The 15,005-nt window shown below is 29.0% G+C and overlaps 4 protein-coding genes across 6 annotated transcripts; 3 read left to right on the forward strand and 1 right to left on the reverse strand.

Annotated features, from left to right (window-relative positions):
• The first annotated feature begins 3,839 nt into the window (after positions 1 to 3,839).
• LOC119685203 (transcription factor Ouib-like) lies at positions 3,840 to 5,421 on the forward strand. Its single transcript, XM_038099435.1, has 5 exons — positions 3,840 to 4,196; positions 4,250 to 4,785; positions 4,848 to 4,982; positions 5,048 to 5,158; positions 5,221 to 5,421. Exons 1-5 carry the CDS (start codon positions 4,068 to 4,070, stop codon positions 5,342 to 5,344), a joined length of 1,035 nt encoding a protein of 344 aa, XP_037955363.1. The 5' UTR covers positions 3,840 to 4,067; the 3' UTR covers positions 5,345 to 5,421.
• Positions 5,422 to 5,575: 154 nt separating this feature from the next.
• LOC119685198 (zinc finger and SCAN domain-containing protein 31-like) lies at positions 5,576 to 10,957 on the reverse strand. Of its 3 annotated transcripts, none has more exons than XM_038099426.1 (6): positions 10,734 to 10,946; positions 7,912 to 8,124; positions 6,830 to 7,851; positions 6,635 to 6,769; positions 6,131 to 6,241; positions 5,576 to 6,078 (listed from the first exon to the last, which is right to left on the reverse strand). In XM_038099426.1, the coding sequence occupies exons 1-6, from the start codon at positions 10,734 to 10,736 to the stop codon at positions 5,976 to 5,978; spliced, it is 1,587 nt and encodes a 528-aa protein (XP_037955354.1). In that variant the 5' UTR covers positions 10,737 to 10,946; the 3' UTR covers positions 5,576 to 5,975. The 3 variants fall into 3 exon arrangements, with proteins under 3 accessions (XP_037955354.1, XP_037955355.1, XP_037955356.1); XM_038099427.1 differs by lacking the exon at positions 10,734 to 10,946 and adding an exon at positions 9,852 to 9,995; XM_038099428.1 differs by lacking the exon at positions 6,635 to 6,769 and having other exon boundaries at positions 5,709 to 6,078; positions 10,734 to 10,957.
• Positions 8,421 to 9,809, forward strand: LOC119685209 (transcription factor Ouib-like). Its single transcript, XM_038099442.1, has 5 exons — positions 8,421 to 8,597; positions 8,655 to 9,112; positions 9,180 to 9,314; positions 9,396 to 9,506; positions 9,617 to 9,809. The coding sequence occupies exons 1-5, from the start codon at positions 8,463 to 8,465 to the stop codon at positions 9,729 to 9,731; spliced, it is 954 nt and encodes a 317-aa protein (XP_037955370.1). The 5' UTR covers positions 8,421 to 8,462; the 3' UTR covers positions 9,732 to 9,809.
• A 395-nt stretch (positions 10,958 to 11,352) lies between the features above and the next one.
• On the forward strand, positions 11,353 to 14,987 carry LOC119685200 (transcription factor Ouib-like). Its single transcript, XM_038099431.1, has 7 exons — positions 11,353 to 11,441; positions 13,235 to 13,371; positions 13,441 to 13,566; positions 13,620 to 14,080; positions 14,142 to 14,276; positions 14,339 to 14,449; positions 14,717 to 14,987. Exons 1-7 carry the CDS (start codon positions 11,396 to 11,398, stop codon positions 14,886 to 14,888), a joined length of 1,188 nt encoding a protein of 395 aa, XP_037955359.1. The 5' UTR covers positions 11,353 to 11,395; the 3' UTR covers positions 14,889 to 14,987.
• Positions 14,988 to 15,005: the final 18 nt, after the last annotated feature.

Genomic DNA, 15,005 nt, shown 5'->3' on the forward strand with positions numbered 1-15,005 from the left:
TTTCTGAATCCAAACTGGTGATTCGAAATTATTCGTTTCGACTCAATTATCGGCATAAGACGTTTTAAAAATAGTATCTCAAGAACTTTTGAAAGAATGGGAAGGAGACTTACTGGACGATAGGATTTTACATCTTCAGCTGATTTTCCTTGTTTTAGTATCATCTTTATTTCGGCAACTTTCCATTGATCTGGGATGAAACTTTTTAACAAAGATGCGTTTAAAAGATGGGTAATAAATATTTAAGCAACATCTGGAAGTTTTTTAAGGATTTCAGCAGTTATGAGGTCATGACGCCTTTTGATTTTTAGGAGATTTATTTGTAGAAATTATTTCTCGTTTTTTAAATTTCCTAATTGGTAACTCCATTTGGTGAGTTTCTTCAAAAAAATTTGGAAATGTTGACATCTATTTCTGAATCGCCAATCATATCATGTGGAGTAAAAACGTTTTTTAGATGGCTTGCGAAAAGTTGAGCTTTTTCAGACTGTCAGACGGTTCGCCCAAGTATTATCTGTCTTTTTAAGTGGGGGTCGATAATCTATTGTATTATTTACTTTTTTATTTGCTTTCCATAGAGAATAGTGAGATAAGTGAGACGTGTCGAGGCTATGTAAGAACTGCTGCGTATTTTGTTCCCTCTGTCGTTTCAGCAAAGTCTTTAGGTCTTTAGTAATTTTGTTAAGTTTCCTCTTATCTTCAAGAAATCTGATACGATACTATATTTTTCTAGCATTCCGTATATTCTTTAGTTTTTAAATACACATTACTAGATTCTTTATATAGACTTTTGGAGCAGGAGTAGCTTCCCATGCTGTTTCCTGCATAGATCTGGTTAGGTATTCAGTCGCTTCAATTATTTCTTATTCGTTCTTTAGTGGCATTTTGGAGACTTTTAGAGACGATGACAATATTGTTTCAAATATAGTCCAATTTGTTTGCTTATTGTATAATTCACATTTATGAATCTTGTTTCTAAGGTCTTTACCTATTATGACAATTACTGGTGAATGATCCGTTGATAACTGGGCTCTCCCGTGGAAAAAACTTTAAGTTTCAAGAGTCTCACTGCTTTGTATAATTCACGTCCTTTTCTTGTGGTTAGTCGGGATCCCCAGAATAAATTTTTCGCATTGAAGCCACCACCAGTTTTAAATCAATTCCCTATTGTTGAAAAAATATTTGTGTAGATTTCTTCCTTTACATTACATTGGTGTGCTACATATGGCAGAGATAAGAATTGGTCCGACTGAGTCCTCGATCATAATATTTGTGGCTTGGATTTCATCAGTGCTGTAGTGAGTACATTCATAATGTTTAAATGTTCTTTTAATTAATACTGCAGAGCCAAAAAATTTTTTTTGTGAAATGAGTTTCTAAAATTAATAATACCTACATCTACGTTATTTTTTGGTAGAAATTATCTCAGTTCAGAAGAATGTTTTCACAACCCATTAGCATTCCATGGGACGAGCTTTATGGGCATAAGATTTGTTTAGAAAGAAGACTTACTAGAAGATTTGTCTTGGTAGTTATTTGATTCATTATTTCTTGCATTAGTTTCATCATTTCTTTCATTTCACTCACCAATGCATCGCTGTGTAGATTATTTTTATTGGAAGAAACTTGATTTATTTGACTGGCAGCAACTTGAGCGTAAGTTTGCTAAGAGGTTTTATTTGGAATAGTTTGACCTGGTGAGCGCGTGCAGCTTGAGCCAAAGTTTGCTGTTTTTCGTGCTGCTCTTGATGCTGATTAGTTGAGGGTGCAATTTCGGCATTAGGTTTTACGAGGGCTACTATATGTTACATATTTCTGGCGTAGGCAACACTAAGTGTTGCCAGGTGCAATCTGACATTTCCATTGGAAAGGTTGACATTTTTCAGCATAATATCACTCAGAACGTGTTGTCATTTAATTGTGAATTGTTTTATTTACAGAGACTTGAAAAATTCAAATCGGCCAAAAAATCAAATTCATCTCGGAATTAACACGTGGACATTTTCGTGTGATCATTTTTCACAACTTTCGACATGAAAATCACGACAAGAGTGCATTGATGATCTTAAATCCTTGTATGGCGATGAAGCACCATCCTATAGCACTGTGAAAAACTGGTTTAATGAATTCAATCGTGACCGACGCTCGTTCAACGACGAATTCCGTGAAGGTCGACCAAAAACTGCCGTTGTGCCAGAGAACATTGATGCCGTGCGTGAGCTGATAATGCAAGATCATCATGTGACATACCATGAGATAGAGGCATCCTTGGGCATTTCTCCCAACAGCATACATTCGATATTGCATGAACACCTGGCCGTAAAAAATGTTTGTTCTCGTTGGATCCCGTACAATTTGACAATCACTCAAAAAAGGCTCGTGTCGATTGGTGTAAAGAAATGTTCAAAAAATACGATCGCGGTACTTCAAAAAACGTTTATAAGATCGTCACAGGTAACGAACCATGGCTGCTTAATGATAATTAAGCGCGCACGTCTGTCAATGCTATAACTCAGCACTTTTAAAACAAAGTCTTACGACTGATAATTCATTCTCATCATCAGCATTACAGCTCGGGGTGAGCTTTAGCTGCATCAATTAGCTTTCTCCGTTATGTTTTACATGTTGTTTTAAACCTATAATTTTGGATACCCATTTGGACACCCTAATGTCGTCGGTCACGTAAATCTTTTTCAGCATCTTCCTTTCGAAAACTCTGATTTGCTGATCTACTCAAAGAGCAGAGTTTCTGTTCTCATACAAACAATAGAGTAATTGTAGCAAAAAAAATATTTGCAACTTACGAAAGAAAACATGTGAAGCAACAACACTGCTCTTAAAATCTGCAGTTGCAAAAAATTTTATGTCTTAACCATGGTATAGAAGATTCTACATGTGTGCTGACCAAGTATGCGTGCTACCAAATCGCACGTGTATATTCAAGTTTACATACCAAAAATTGGTCTGAGACGTGTATGCTGTAATATTAAAACTTTTCAAATATTTGTTTAGTCTGCACACATATCTGTTTGTGTATATCGAAATCTGCAGACTTCTCATACTTTAAGAATTTTGGTAAGCGTCGGACGAACAAAAATCGCGGAAAATATTTATTAATTAGTGGCAAAAAGAAAAACAAATGAAAAAAAGTGCTACAAACAAGAAGTTTAAGAAGTTTATATATTTAAAAATTATTTTGTGCTAAATTAAATTGAAATTAAAAAATTAAATTATTTCGTGCTTTTATATTTAAAAAATTATTTTGTGAATAAAAATATTAAAATGCAAGATTTTAAAGAATTAAATTAAAAATAATTTTAGTTTAAAGAATTAAAATAACAAATTATGTTTAATTCTAAAATATATGAAATCTTTATACAATGAAATAAATAATAGGTTGCTATTATCATCACCTCAATTTCTTCAGTTTCAATTATTGTTTTGCACTATGTACTTGTTCTGCTGCTGTTATGAACGCTATTTTAAAGTGTATAGCAAAGCGTATACTTGAACTGCGTATTTTGTCTGCATACATGTACCATCGTCTATATCCTGCTTTGGGCAAAGAATACCTTATTCTTATTCTTTGGTTTTAGGTTTCAGTAGAGTCAAATTCAGAAATCAATCTATTGTGAATGTACACTGTTCACTGAAATAATAAAATAAATAAATTTACTGATAAATTCAAATACAAAAATAAATAAATCATTTAAATATATAAGACAGAAATGCTTATCATTTCTATCTCATTTAATTTTGTTAATCATTTCATTTTGTTTTCTTTTATATAAATTAAATAATTTTGAGTGTTTACTATAATATATTTTATATTGTACACAACACAACAAAAAACATATATTAAAAAAGCATTTAACATATTTTAAAAAATGATGCCAACCGACTTAATGTTTGAATGAAAAAGTTACGGCCAATGTTCAGAAGTAATTTGTTCATATTACATAGCTCTTTTCAAAATAATACAATATGGCATCGCCAATCAACAAATAAACAAATTATTCCCACCAAAAGGCAATATATGGTTTTAAAAGAATATATTTGTTCACATAATGGAATTCGGAACTAAATGCCGGATATGCCTAATCGAAGTTAAATCGGAGGAGAAGCTTAAATTGTACACAAATATTAGTCTTGATATGAACTTATCGAACCGTGTTGAATACTGCTGCGATATAAAGGTAACTACTAATGTACTTATGAGTCTATTGTATACGTTATCAGCAAATTACAGCTAAGAGATGCTCCAGATCTACCAAAACAAATATGTCAAAGTTGTTACGATATCGTAAAGCACTGGTTTGATTTTAGACAACTTTGCATTAATACACAAATTTATTTAGAGAGTTCCTGTAACAATGACTTATTCGAACCTGAAATTAATAATACAATAAAATATAATAAAGCGAAATTACATGCATTTCTTAAACCTGCGCAAAGAGATTTGCCATTAACTAAGATAAGAAATATAGAACGCACAGAAAATAAGGAAACTACCAGACATATGAACGAAGAGCCGGAATCAAGTGCAGAAACAAACGACGCAGAGCTAGCACTTAATGATTGTTCACCGATTAAGGAAAAGAATATACCTCAAATTACAGAAGAAAAACTGGAAAAGAAAGTTACTAAAAATCGAAAGTCATCACAATACTTATCTTCTTCCAATGGTACATTTATGTGCTCCATTTGCGGAAATGTTTACAAAAAGAAATCTGCTTTTAAATATCATATGAGTTTACATTCGGATGTGAGACCACACGATTGCGAGTAAATATTTCTAAAGATTTTTATTAAAATATTTTCTTTCGAATATTTTTTCTTTTATATAGAATATGTGGCAAAAATTTTCGTCAAGTTTCAGAATTAAACAATCATATGAGAAGGCATACTGGAGAAAAACCATACAAGTGCAGTGTCTGTGATAGACACTTTATTGACCGAAGTGAAAAGCATAGACATGAAATGTATTATAATAATATTTAATAAAATGATTGACGTGAATGTTAATGATACATACTACATATTACAGGGTTCACACAGATCTGCGTCCTTACGTGTGTAATATTTGTGGAAAGAGCTTTCAATATGCAGCTATTCTAAAAAACCATTCTAAATTACATTCGGGTGAAAAAGAGTACAAGTAAATATACATATTTTAGTGTTAAAATTCAATTTTTTATAATTCAATTTTTATAATTTTAGTTGTTTCGTATGCCAAAAATCATTTACTCTGCAACATCAACTCAAAGCTCATTTACAAACAATGGTGCATAAACAAAAGGAATCAAAGTTTAGTGATGAAGGATACGATGTAATATTTGACTAGTTCATAATAACAACTAAGTATAATCAATATTTTTATATCATATAATGTTTTGTATAAAAAATATTTTAATGCCTATTAAACACCAAAAATACAAATTCTTATATCGAAAATTTTAAATATGATTTTTATTTTAATAAATTTTGTAATTTCTGTAAAAAAATAAAATAAAATAGTGCACCTAAAAACATAACATTAAAGTTGAAAAATTCTAAATATATTTTTAGCATTCTCACTAAGTTCGATCTTTTTTAAAAAAAAAAATCATTTTATTTGTAAAGCAATTATATATAGACATAATTGTTATGAAAAATTTGCTTTAATATTATTTTTTTGTTCTTAAGATGTTTATATATTGTACACATATTTAATTTAATTTTATAAAAAAATCAAAAAGTATTACAAAATAAATTTTATCAACAGATGAAATTACACATACAATTTTTGCCTTTATCCATATATGAAAATATGGATAATTGAATTTTTTGACTTCAAAATACTGCACTTATTTGTTTCATAGTATTCTTCTGCAGACTGCTGTTTTTGACAAGCTTTTAACTGATGAGGAAATTTACATTTTTGGGTTTTGTATAAAATATATCTGAAAATTCCTAAGCGTTGCTATTATTGTTCATTAAACAACACTTATTTGCTCCACAACGTTTTTATGTAGCTGACTGTTTTGATGTGCTTTCAATTGATGAGGAAGCTTAAATTGTTTGTTGCAGGGTTCACATCTATTAATTTACATTATTATTATTATTTTGAACATCTTTTTTTTATACGTACCTGTATGGCTTCTCACCAGTATGCGTTTTTTCGTGAGCCTTGAGAGTCGTTGACAGCGAGAATGCTTTTCCACAATCCGTGCAAACAAAAGGTTTCTCATTAGTATGAGTTCTTAATTAAAAGATAATTAATTAAATAAATAAATAAATAATTTATTAAATAATTCATTTAATAAAATAATGAATTAATTATAGGTAAACAATTTTTTTTATTAACTAACAAAATATTCATGACTAAATAATTTGAAAAAAAATATATTGTAATTGCACTTAAAATATCTATACATTTACTACCAAAATCAATTAATATTTTTATTGTTACTTTTTGTTATTTGTTAAGATTTTTAATTTATTTTGGATACAGATTTAGAAACGAAATTTCTTAAATAAATTCTTTGACGAGAATATTTTATTGTACGATTATTACATATTTTTTAACATTAATCCTAAAACTCAAATTATATTAAGGTTTCATTCAATTGGACTAAATGTAACCGTGCCTTACCGAACATGTTTTACATGTGTACTTCGATCTGAAAATCTTCTACTACAAAATTTACACTCATACGGTCTTTCACCGGTATGTGAACGCATATGTGCTGATAAATTGCAGGCAGAATTGAATCGTTTAAAACATAACCTACGGCATAACAAAATTTATAATATAAAGTACCTTCTATGTTTAAAATAATAAACTTACTCGCACTCATACTTTCTTTCATTACGATGAATACGCATATGTTGATTTAAGGTTTTCCTCTCCGTGAACGAATTACCGCAAGTATTGCATAGATAAGTTTCATTATGTTTTATACATATGCGTGCTGTTTGTGATTTAGCAACATGTGGAATCAATTTTTTTATACCATCTCTAGCTTTAATTATACTTCTTGTCTCTGTCTTTTTCAAACCCATATCAAGACTACAATCCCCTTCCAAAAACTCTACCTCACATAATTCTGGGTCAATTGTACATATTTCAATTGTACTGCTTTGTTGTTGTCCTTTGTTGTTTTTATCATCAGTATCTTTTGGTTCAGGTTTTATACACTCCAACTCACTATCGTCTCCAATTGTGTTTAATTTTGATTTAAATGTATTTTCAATTTCATGATCGTCTTCAACAAAACTAACAATAAATTCTTCTGATTGCATCTCTGTTTCAGTTACGGTTTTCATCGTATCTACGTGTTCACCTTCAACTTCCATATAATTAAAATTACTATTGCTATTCATGGTTGCGACTAACATATTTTCTTCTGTGTCATCTAATAATTCTTCGGTATACATTTCTGATTTTATTCCAGACTCAATAGCAATCAATTCAAATACATTCTCATTTGCATTTCCGTCAACTACTTCTAGGTCCTCCTTACCTTCAGTTATTTCACCATGAATTTCCAATTCATTGCTACATTTACCAATCTTAGCTGTTTTACAACTAGTTTTGAACTTAACATTGCTGATAACACTATTATTTTGTTCTATTGGAGAATTATCTTCTTCCTCACTTATACAATCAATTACTTTGGTTATTAAACCAGTTGTCTCTTCACGATTTTTCTTAAACTTTGTTAAGGATGTTGCCGATTTTGTTTTAGCAACCACATATTGCAGAAAACCATCTGATTTTCGACAAGTGGTACGAAATTGCACAGCAGACCTTAAAACCATTAAACATTGGCGGCAAATCTTATCTGGCAAAGCATCATTAGGTGTGATCTAATTAAGAATGATTATACCCTTTAATATATGTACACGTACGAATTTTGTATTACTTACTTTTACACCTGCACATTCAAAAATGTTATTTAAAAGTTTAGGATCGCTAAATATGGAACGCATGCGATTCTCGGATTCCGCACGGTCTTCCAGAAGACAAATTCTGCACATATTCCATTTTATTGACACTTCCATCACTAACACGACAATACTTATTAAAATGTAGTCTTCAAAAACAGATGCAGAAAATATACGCCAAATAGTTTTCAAACCCTATATACATGAAACGTATATTATATATATTATTAATTTATACCAATTTTTTAATTGTTTAATTTTTTAATTATTTAATTATTTATATTAAATTTTTTAATTATTTAATTATTTATATTAAATATGTGAATTTGATTTTGTTTTATTTGTTTACGAAGTAAAATCTAACATAACAGTGGGCAGCTACTTATGTTGCCACCTTCTTAAAAATGGTATAACTCGAAGCGCATTTTATTCGAATAGCTGTAGGTTTTATACAAAAATAGTTTATGCGGCAACACTAAGCTCAGCTGTTCCAGTTTGGAAAGACAACTTTATAAAAACAAATACTTACTACAATGTTGATAAAAAATTTATGCCGCATTTGTATCACTGAAAACATAAATGTTGAAAAAATGATACCACTGTTTGATAATACTATAACTAATTATGGAGATGTCACAAACCATATTAAAGAATGCAGCGGAGTTCTGGTATGTGCTTAATACTAGGAAATTTTTTAACAAAGCTTAAAATGTATACGTCAACAGATTACTCCCCAAAATGGATATCCTAACAAAATATGTTTACAATGCTTTAATTTATTAAAATTATCACTTAAGTTCCGACGATTGTGTGTAGCAAGTGAAAATACGCTGCGAAAACGCTTAGTAAATGGAGTTTTAATCAGTCCTATAAGCCCAGACCTATTTACATCACAGGATACAAACCAAGTGGAGCATAAAAATAAACTAGATACAGATTTTGATTACGAGTTCAATTTTAACATGAATGCTGACAAATATGAAGATCAAAATAACCCCAAAAGAACTTCATCTAACGCCCTTCACGTGAGCACATCAGGATTAAACAGTAAAATCAAGAAAAAGGGGGGAACGAATAAGGACTTTACTTATATATGCGAAGTATGTGGAAATAAATATAAAAAAGCTGGTCTTCTTAACCTCCATATGAGAATTCACACTCGTGAAAAGGCATATGAATGCGAGTAGGTAGTAATTAATAAGTTTTAATCATTTTTAAAAATAATAATTTTGATTGTACGTTACTTTTAGAATTTGCAAAAAGAAATTTGACTTCTCTTCCAGCAAAAGTCGACACATGAGAACACATACTAAGGAAAAACCGTATTCATGTAAACACTGTAACAGAAGATTTGCAGATCACAGCACATTCATTAAACATGAAAGGTGAAAAGTGAAAAGTGAAAAGTTATACGAAAGGCTATTGAAATTATTTTCAATATATATATATATATATATGTATTTTAGGACCCATACAAACACGCGGCCATTTACATGTAAAACCTGTGGAAAAGCATTTTCATATTCTAACGTGCTAAAGAGTCACATGCTAATTCATACTGGAGAAAAATCATTTCAGTACGTATTTAACGTAATTCATTAATGCTATGTAAATCAAATCAAATGTTGTACATATGCAAGAAAAAAATATTTATGTATAATTTAACCGTATTTTTAACTTTTTTAAGGTGTAAAGTTTGCAATAAATGCTTTTCACGAAAGCATGAACTTACTCAACATTTCAATACGATAATACACAAGGAAGCAGAAGAAAATATTAATAAACCAAATCCGCTACTATAGTAAAAAAACGAATACAGGCGATGTAGATTATATATATGAACATAAATAAAATAAACTATAAACGTTTATAAAACTTTATAGAAGTTTAAGTAAAAGTGAAGTATTTATATAATTCCTTACCACGTATGTAGACTGCTCTCAAATAAATATTACCAAATTCTTTATATAATTAAGCTTTATTATTCGCAATAATTTCCAGTACAGCACTTTATAAAAAATATTTAAACTACATTCAATACGTAATAGAACTGTTTAAATGAGTATTATTTTATTTAACATAATAGCAACGCCAACTATAATGAAAGAAAAATTTAAAATTTGACAGAAATGTCGAACTACCAAAAAATCTTGTTTTTGCATGCAAGAAAAAATAATTGAAAAGGCAATAAGATTAATGAATTTAATAAGTTACTTTTACAAGTTCTTTCGCTTTTTTGAAATTAAAAAAAATCTGATTAATTATTATTAAAACAATTATAAAATATTATTGACTTTTTATTAAATAATCAAATTATCATAAATTTATTAAAAAATTAAAATTATAAAGTTTCAGTATATCACAGTGCGAGTCTTTAGAATTAAATGGTCATATATTACATATTGCAATTAATTTGTTAAATAACAAAACCTTCATTTGTTGAAAATATTTTTCATTCAATTTATATCACTGATTCACAAATATTAAATTTTTATTGTACACTCTACATTTAGATGTTTTAGATTACAATATCTGTGAAGGTAAGCTCACGCGTTATATTCAATTTTTTTATTAAATAATTCAATTTTTATTTTTGTAATGTTAGTTTTGTATGTCTATTATAATAATTATACTGATTCGAACTCCTAGAAAAAAAGTTTCATGTAAAATTTATTAAATGTATTCTAATTATCCAGATAAAAAGCTAGCAAAAAGTTAGTATCTGAATACATGCACGAAACTCGCGGTTTGTATTTCACTTATTTAACGTATAACACACAAAAATAAACAATTTCCCGGCTTACCATAGATTTAAATGTACAAAAGTTGACATTAATAGTATTTTTAAATTCCTAATGTTGCCACCTATTTCTACATATGTTTTTGTCAAGTGCAGTGTTTAGGCAAGTTTTAGCTAATCGTTGACACATAAATCTTCACAGCTACTTTTAAGGAATTTACGCCATAGTCAGATGATTTCAACGTGCAAGCAATCCTAAATTCTATAATTTTTTATAAAACACTTATTTTTGGCAAAACTTGACGGCACATTCTATGCTATTATCGATCAAAATATTTTTAAGTTTGATATTCTCGTTCAAATCTTGTTTTAGAGTTAAAATTAACATAGAATTTTTATAGGGATCTAGATAGTTATTTTAATTTAAATTTGTAACGAAGTGAGCTAAACAAGTGAAATTATATTAAAAATTATTGTTCCTTGGCAGTATGAATAGGCTTTTAGAAACGATGTTTATTATTAAAATTTATGCTAAACTGACATTAGTAATCTAATGTCAGTTTTGTTTTTAAGCAAAACTCAATTATGCACACAAAGTGAATTTTCTTTTTCTGTGCTCGAAAATAAACTCCCGAAACGTAACTTATTATCGGTTTGTAAAAATAAGTTGCGTTTTTGCTTTTTTCGTTTTTAGGGCAAGAATAAAAATTATTTCTGGATTTTAAAATGAAACGCAGAATGTACGAGTTATTTCTGAGTGAAAACGTAAAAGGTAAATAATATTTATTTTATTATTTTATATTTTGAATATAAGTAATGTACAGGCTAAAAAATTATTTTTGCTGACGTATGATTGTGATAGGAAGACCCACACATTGCTAAAGACATTTTTTAATGCCTTTATTTTTATTATTCGTTACAATTGTTCAGCTTAAGTTCAACCAGAAATTCCTCCTCTATTTAAGTTGTGTGTATAAGATTGTTTTTATTTCTGTGTGTGAATGTCTGTCATTCTTATTAGTCTGTAGGCTTCCATTGTAGAAAACCTCCTCAATTTTATCAGACCAGGCTCTTGTAACAGATGTACTCAGTTATCTCTACTACCTTGCAGTGCCTATCAGAATTGCCAAGAATATGTTTCTGCAATTGTATTCCTTCTCCAAGCTAAAGATCCAATCTTCGTGTCGATAAGTTTACATATATGTTTTTATTATTTGTGCAAATCGTGAATTGTTTTAAACATTCTTTCTGAATTGAATAATTTATCAATTTATATTAATTGCTTTTTACCATCAGGTCTAAACCATTGGGCTCACAGAATATTAGTATGATTCTACAAAAATTAAAGTGACACATTAGCTGAATAAAATTTTGTATATTTATTTTATTTATTTTTTTTATTATGTTTAAGAGATTTGAAAATAATACAACTAAATCTTAGTCCTAAGCATGACTAACTTTGCTGTATGTAAATAATATAATCGTTCATTAAATCGAAGTCTTTATTATTTAAAAAGCTCAACAACTACAGTACAGTATTTCTTCAGTATATTATTTTATAGAAATTTTAAAATTTTAATATTTACATAATTAATATATTGCTTATCATTCTTATAATATTTTTGTAATACTTGATAACTATAATTATAAAATAAAACACTCATTTTAAATTTTTGTTTAAATAAAATGAAACAGTTTATTTAAATTAAACATCAAAATAAATATAATTATTCTACATATATTTATTTATATATATATATATATATTATATATTATTATTTATATATATATATTTATATTCATTTTATATTCATTACTTTATTTACAATTGACTTAAATAATAAATATTATTTTTTGAAATTGTTTTTAAATATTTTAAAATAACTGAAGTCACCATTAAATAAATTCGTTGAAAACCAGTGCTTATCGTCTATGAGGTCATTAGTAATTACATGCAGACTTAACACCAAAGAATATTAACAATTACCAATTAATAAATTATTGTTTTTTTACCTTTCGTTATTTTTGGGAAATTCATACATTCCCTTAAATACCTTATATCCCATTACGCAATTCCGCACCAACTTCAAATATTAATAACTGAAATAATAATTGTGATAAATAAATTTAATTATTTTTTGAAATGAATTTATTCACTACCTTTTAGAACTTCGTTTGATTTGACGACGTTTCTCAGTCGAAAACAATATCCAATTTACGCTCTTCATAGCGTTCTTCCGTAGAAAAAATTGAAGACCATTCGTGGTGGTGGAACGTTCCGTTCGGCATGGTGGAACTTTTAACTCGTGGTGGGTCGACTTACAACAACAAAACAACATGCTTGGTCTGGTAGTATTAAATTATTTTGAGAGTGTGTTTGTTGGTTTGTTTTGTTTACATTCAAGTTGTAGTTCTTATACAAGTATTCTTTGGTTAACACATAAAATTTTTTGCTGGAATGCTGATTTTATAGAAAAGGTGGCAACATTTATTGTTCTGATAGTCTCGTTAAAAGCATAAAATTGTTAAAAATATTAACATTTTATTATTGCATTTATCAAACAGGAATGCCACTTTATAATTTGTGTAGAATATGTCTTATTGAAGACACAAGTATAGAAGCAATGACGCCACTATTTGATAATTCAGATAAACGTTGTATTGAAATTGTAAAACAAATAGAAGAATGTGGTGGAATCGAGGTAAGACAAAGTCTGTAGCTGGGTCATTGATTTTAGCTGATACATTATATTTTAAACAAAAAAAAATAGCTTAAGCAGCACGAAGAGTTTCCAAAAATGATTTGTTATCAATGTTTGGAATCACTGAAGACATCACACAGGTTTCGGAACTTATGTCAGGCTAGTGAAAATGCTCTGCTATCCTACATTGTCAAAGTAAGTAAATATTTAGATTGAAATCAATATCCTATTTTTATAAAATATTTTAGTCGGAAGTTAAATTAGAAACTGAAGAGTTCAGCACAGCGGCAAACAACAGTTTACGTACAACTGAAGTAGACGATGATATGTTTTTAGAATTGCATACAGAATTTATAGATGCCCAGGAAATAGATTTAACTGATATTGCTGATGACAAGGACAATATACAAATAAGTGACATAGATGATGTAAGTTCAGTAGAGTTTATTGATGAGTCGATAAGTGAAATAGAAAGCAGTGACGAAGAGTTCAAACTTAAAAAAAAAGTTAAGCCACGCAAGGTTGGAAAACCGGGTAGACCCAGATTAAAGGATACAGTGCCAAAAATTACAGTCAAGCGTGAAAAGAATAAAAAACTTGAGGGTGAAAAAGCAATAATGTGCGAAATATGCGGTAACATTTATGCAACACGCAGTCATCTAAATATGCATATGAGAAGACATATGTCGGAAAAGCCCTTTGTGTGCGAGTAAGTATTTGAATTATATATAATTGAAAAGAAACCTTTACACTTTTAATATTTCTGTAAGAATATGCCAAAAAACGTTTGCATGTGCAGCGGAAATAAGTAGACACATGAGAGTTCATACAGGAGAGAAACCATATCGCTGTAAATTCTGTGGGCGTACGTTTTCTGATAGGAGTTCAAATATTAAGCATGAAAGGTTTGAAATAAATTTTTAAGATTTTTATTACATACAATTACTTATAAAATTCGTTTTTTTAGAATTCACACAAACACACGTCCTTTTACCTGTACTACATGTGGAAAATCCTTCACATATTCAAATGTGTTAAAAAACCATATGTTAACACATACGGGTGAAAAGCCTTTTTCGTAAGCAAATATTAAAATCCACGATTTATGTTTTCCGGGCGCCACAATTTCACTGACGATTTTGGTAAATTGCAATATTATGTGCAATTTTTTTCAATATGTTTAATGCCGATATAGCGGAGCTTTTTATATATCAGGCTTTAAATTTGATAATGTGTACTTAAACAGCAACAAGTATATTCGTCATATAGCGGCTCCCGGAAAACCGGAATCTATCTTATTGAAAATTATAAAAATTTTAAATTTAATTCAACTTTTTTATTTTAGATGTTCAGCTTGTAACAAAACGTTTTCTCGTAAACATCAACTCGATCAACATTGTGGAACATTCACACACCAGCAAACAGTTAAGAATTTAAACTCCACCACTACGGACTTTAAACAAAATACTGTTATATTACAAATAGATCAAAGTATAGATGCAACAAATGAATATTAAAAAAAATTTAAAATACTTTTACAGTTTAAATTTTAAATTAAGTATTTTACTTAAGTTTACCATAAGAACTATATAATAAAAAACTTTATGAGTATCATTGCAATTCAATAAATGTGC

This window comes from Teleopsis dalmanni, chromosome 2, assembly GCF_002237135.1.
Source record: "Teleopsis dalmanni isolate 2A chromosome 2, ASM223713v2, whole genome shotgun sequence".
Taxonomy (NCBI): domain Eukaryota; kingdom Metazoa; phylum Arthropoda; class Insecta; order Diptera; family Diopsidae; genus Teleopsis; species Teleopsis dalmanni.

Coding starts and splice junctions, on each gene's coding strand:
- LOC119685203 (XM_038099435.1), top strand. CDS start 4,068: ATGGAATTCGGAACTAAATGCCGGATATGCCTAATCGAAGTTAAATCG. Junction 4,197..4,249: donor AATACTGCTGCGATATAAAG/GTAACTACTAAT, acceptor AGCAAATTACAG/CTAAGAGATGCTCCAGATCT. Junction 4,983..5,047: donor GAAAAGCATAGACATGAAAT/GTATTATAATAA, acceptor TACATATTACAG/GGTTCACACAGATCTGCGTC.
- LOC119685200 (XM_038099431.1), top strand. CDS start 11,396: ATGAAACGCAGAATGTACGAGTTATTTCTGAGTGAAAACGTAAAAG. Junction 14,081..14,141: donor GAAAAGCCCTTTGTGTGCGA/GTAAGTATTTGA, acceptor TATTTCTGTAAG/AATATGCCAAAAAACGTTTG. Junction 14,277..14,338: donor TCAAATATTAAGCATGAAAG/GTTTGAAATAAA, acceptor TCGTTTTTTTAG/AATTCACACAAACACACGTC.
- LOC119685209 (XM_038099442.1), top strand. CDS start 8,463: ATGTTGATAAAAAATTTATGCCGCATTTGTATCACTGAAAACATAAAT. Junction 9,113..9,179: donor GAAAAGGCATATGAATGCGA/GTAGGTAGTAAT, acceptor CGTTACTTTTAG/AATTTGCAAAAAGAAATTTG. Junction 9,507..9,616: donor ACTGGAGAAAAATCATTTCA/GTACGTATTTAA, acceptor AACTTTTTTAAG/GTGTAAAGTTTGCAATAAAT.
- LOC119685198 (XM_038099426.1), bottom strand. Junction 7,852..7,911: donor TTGAATGTGCAGGTGTAAAA/GTAAGTAATACA, acceptor ATTCTTAATTAG/ATCACACCTAATGATGCTTT. Junction 6,079..6,130: donor ACTGGTGAGAAGCCATACAG/GTACGTATAAAA, acceptor GTAAATTAATAG/ATGTGAACCCTGCAACAAAC.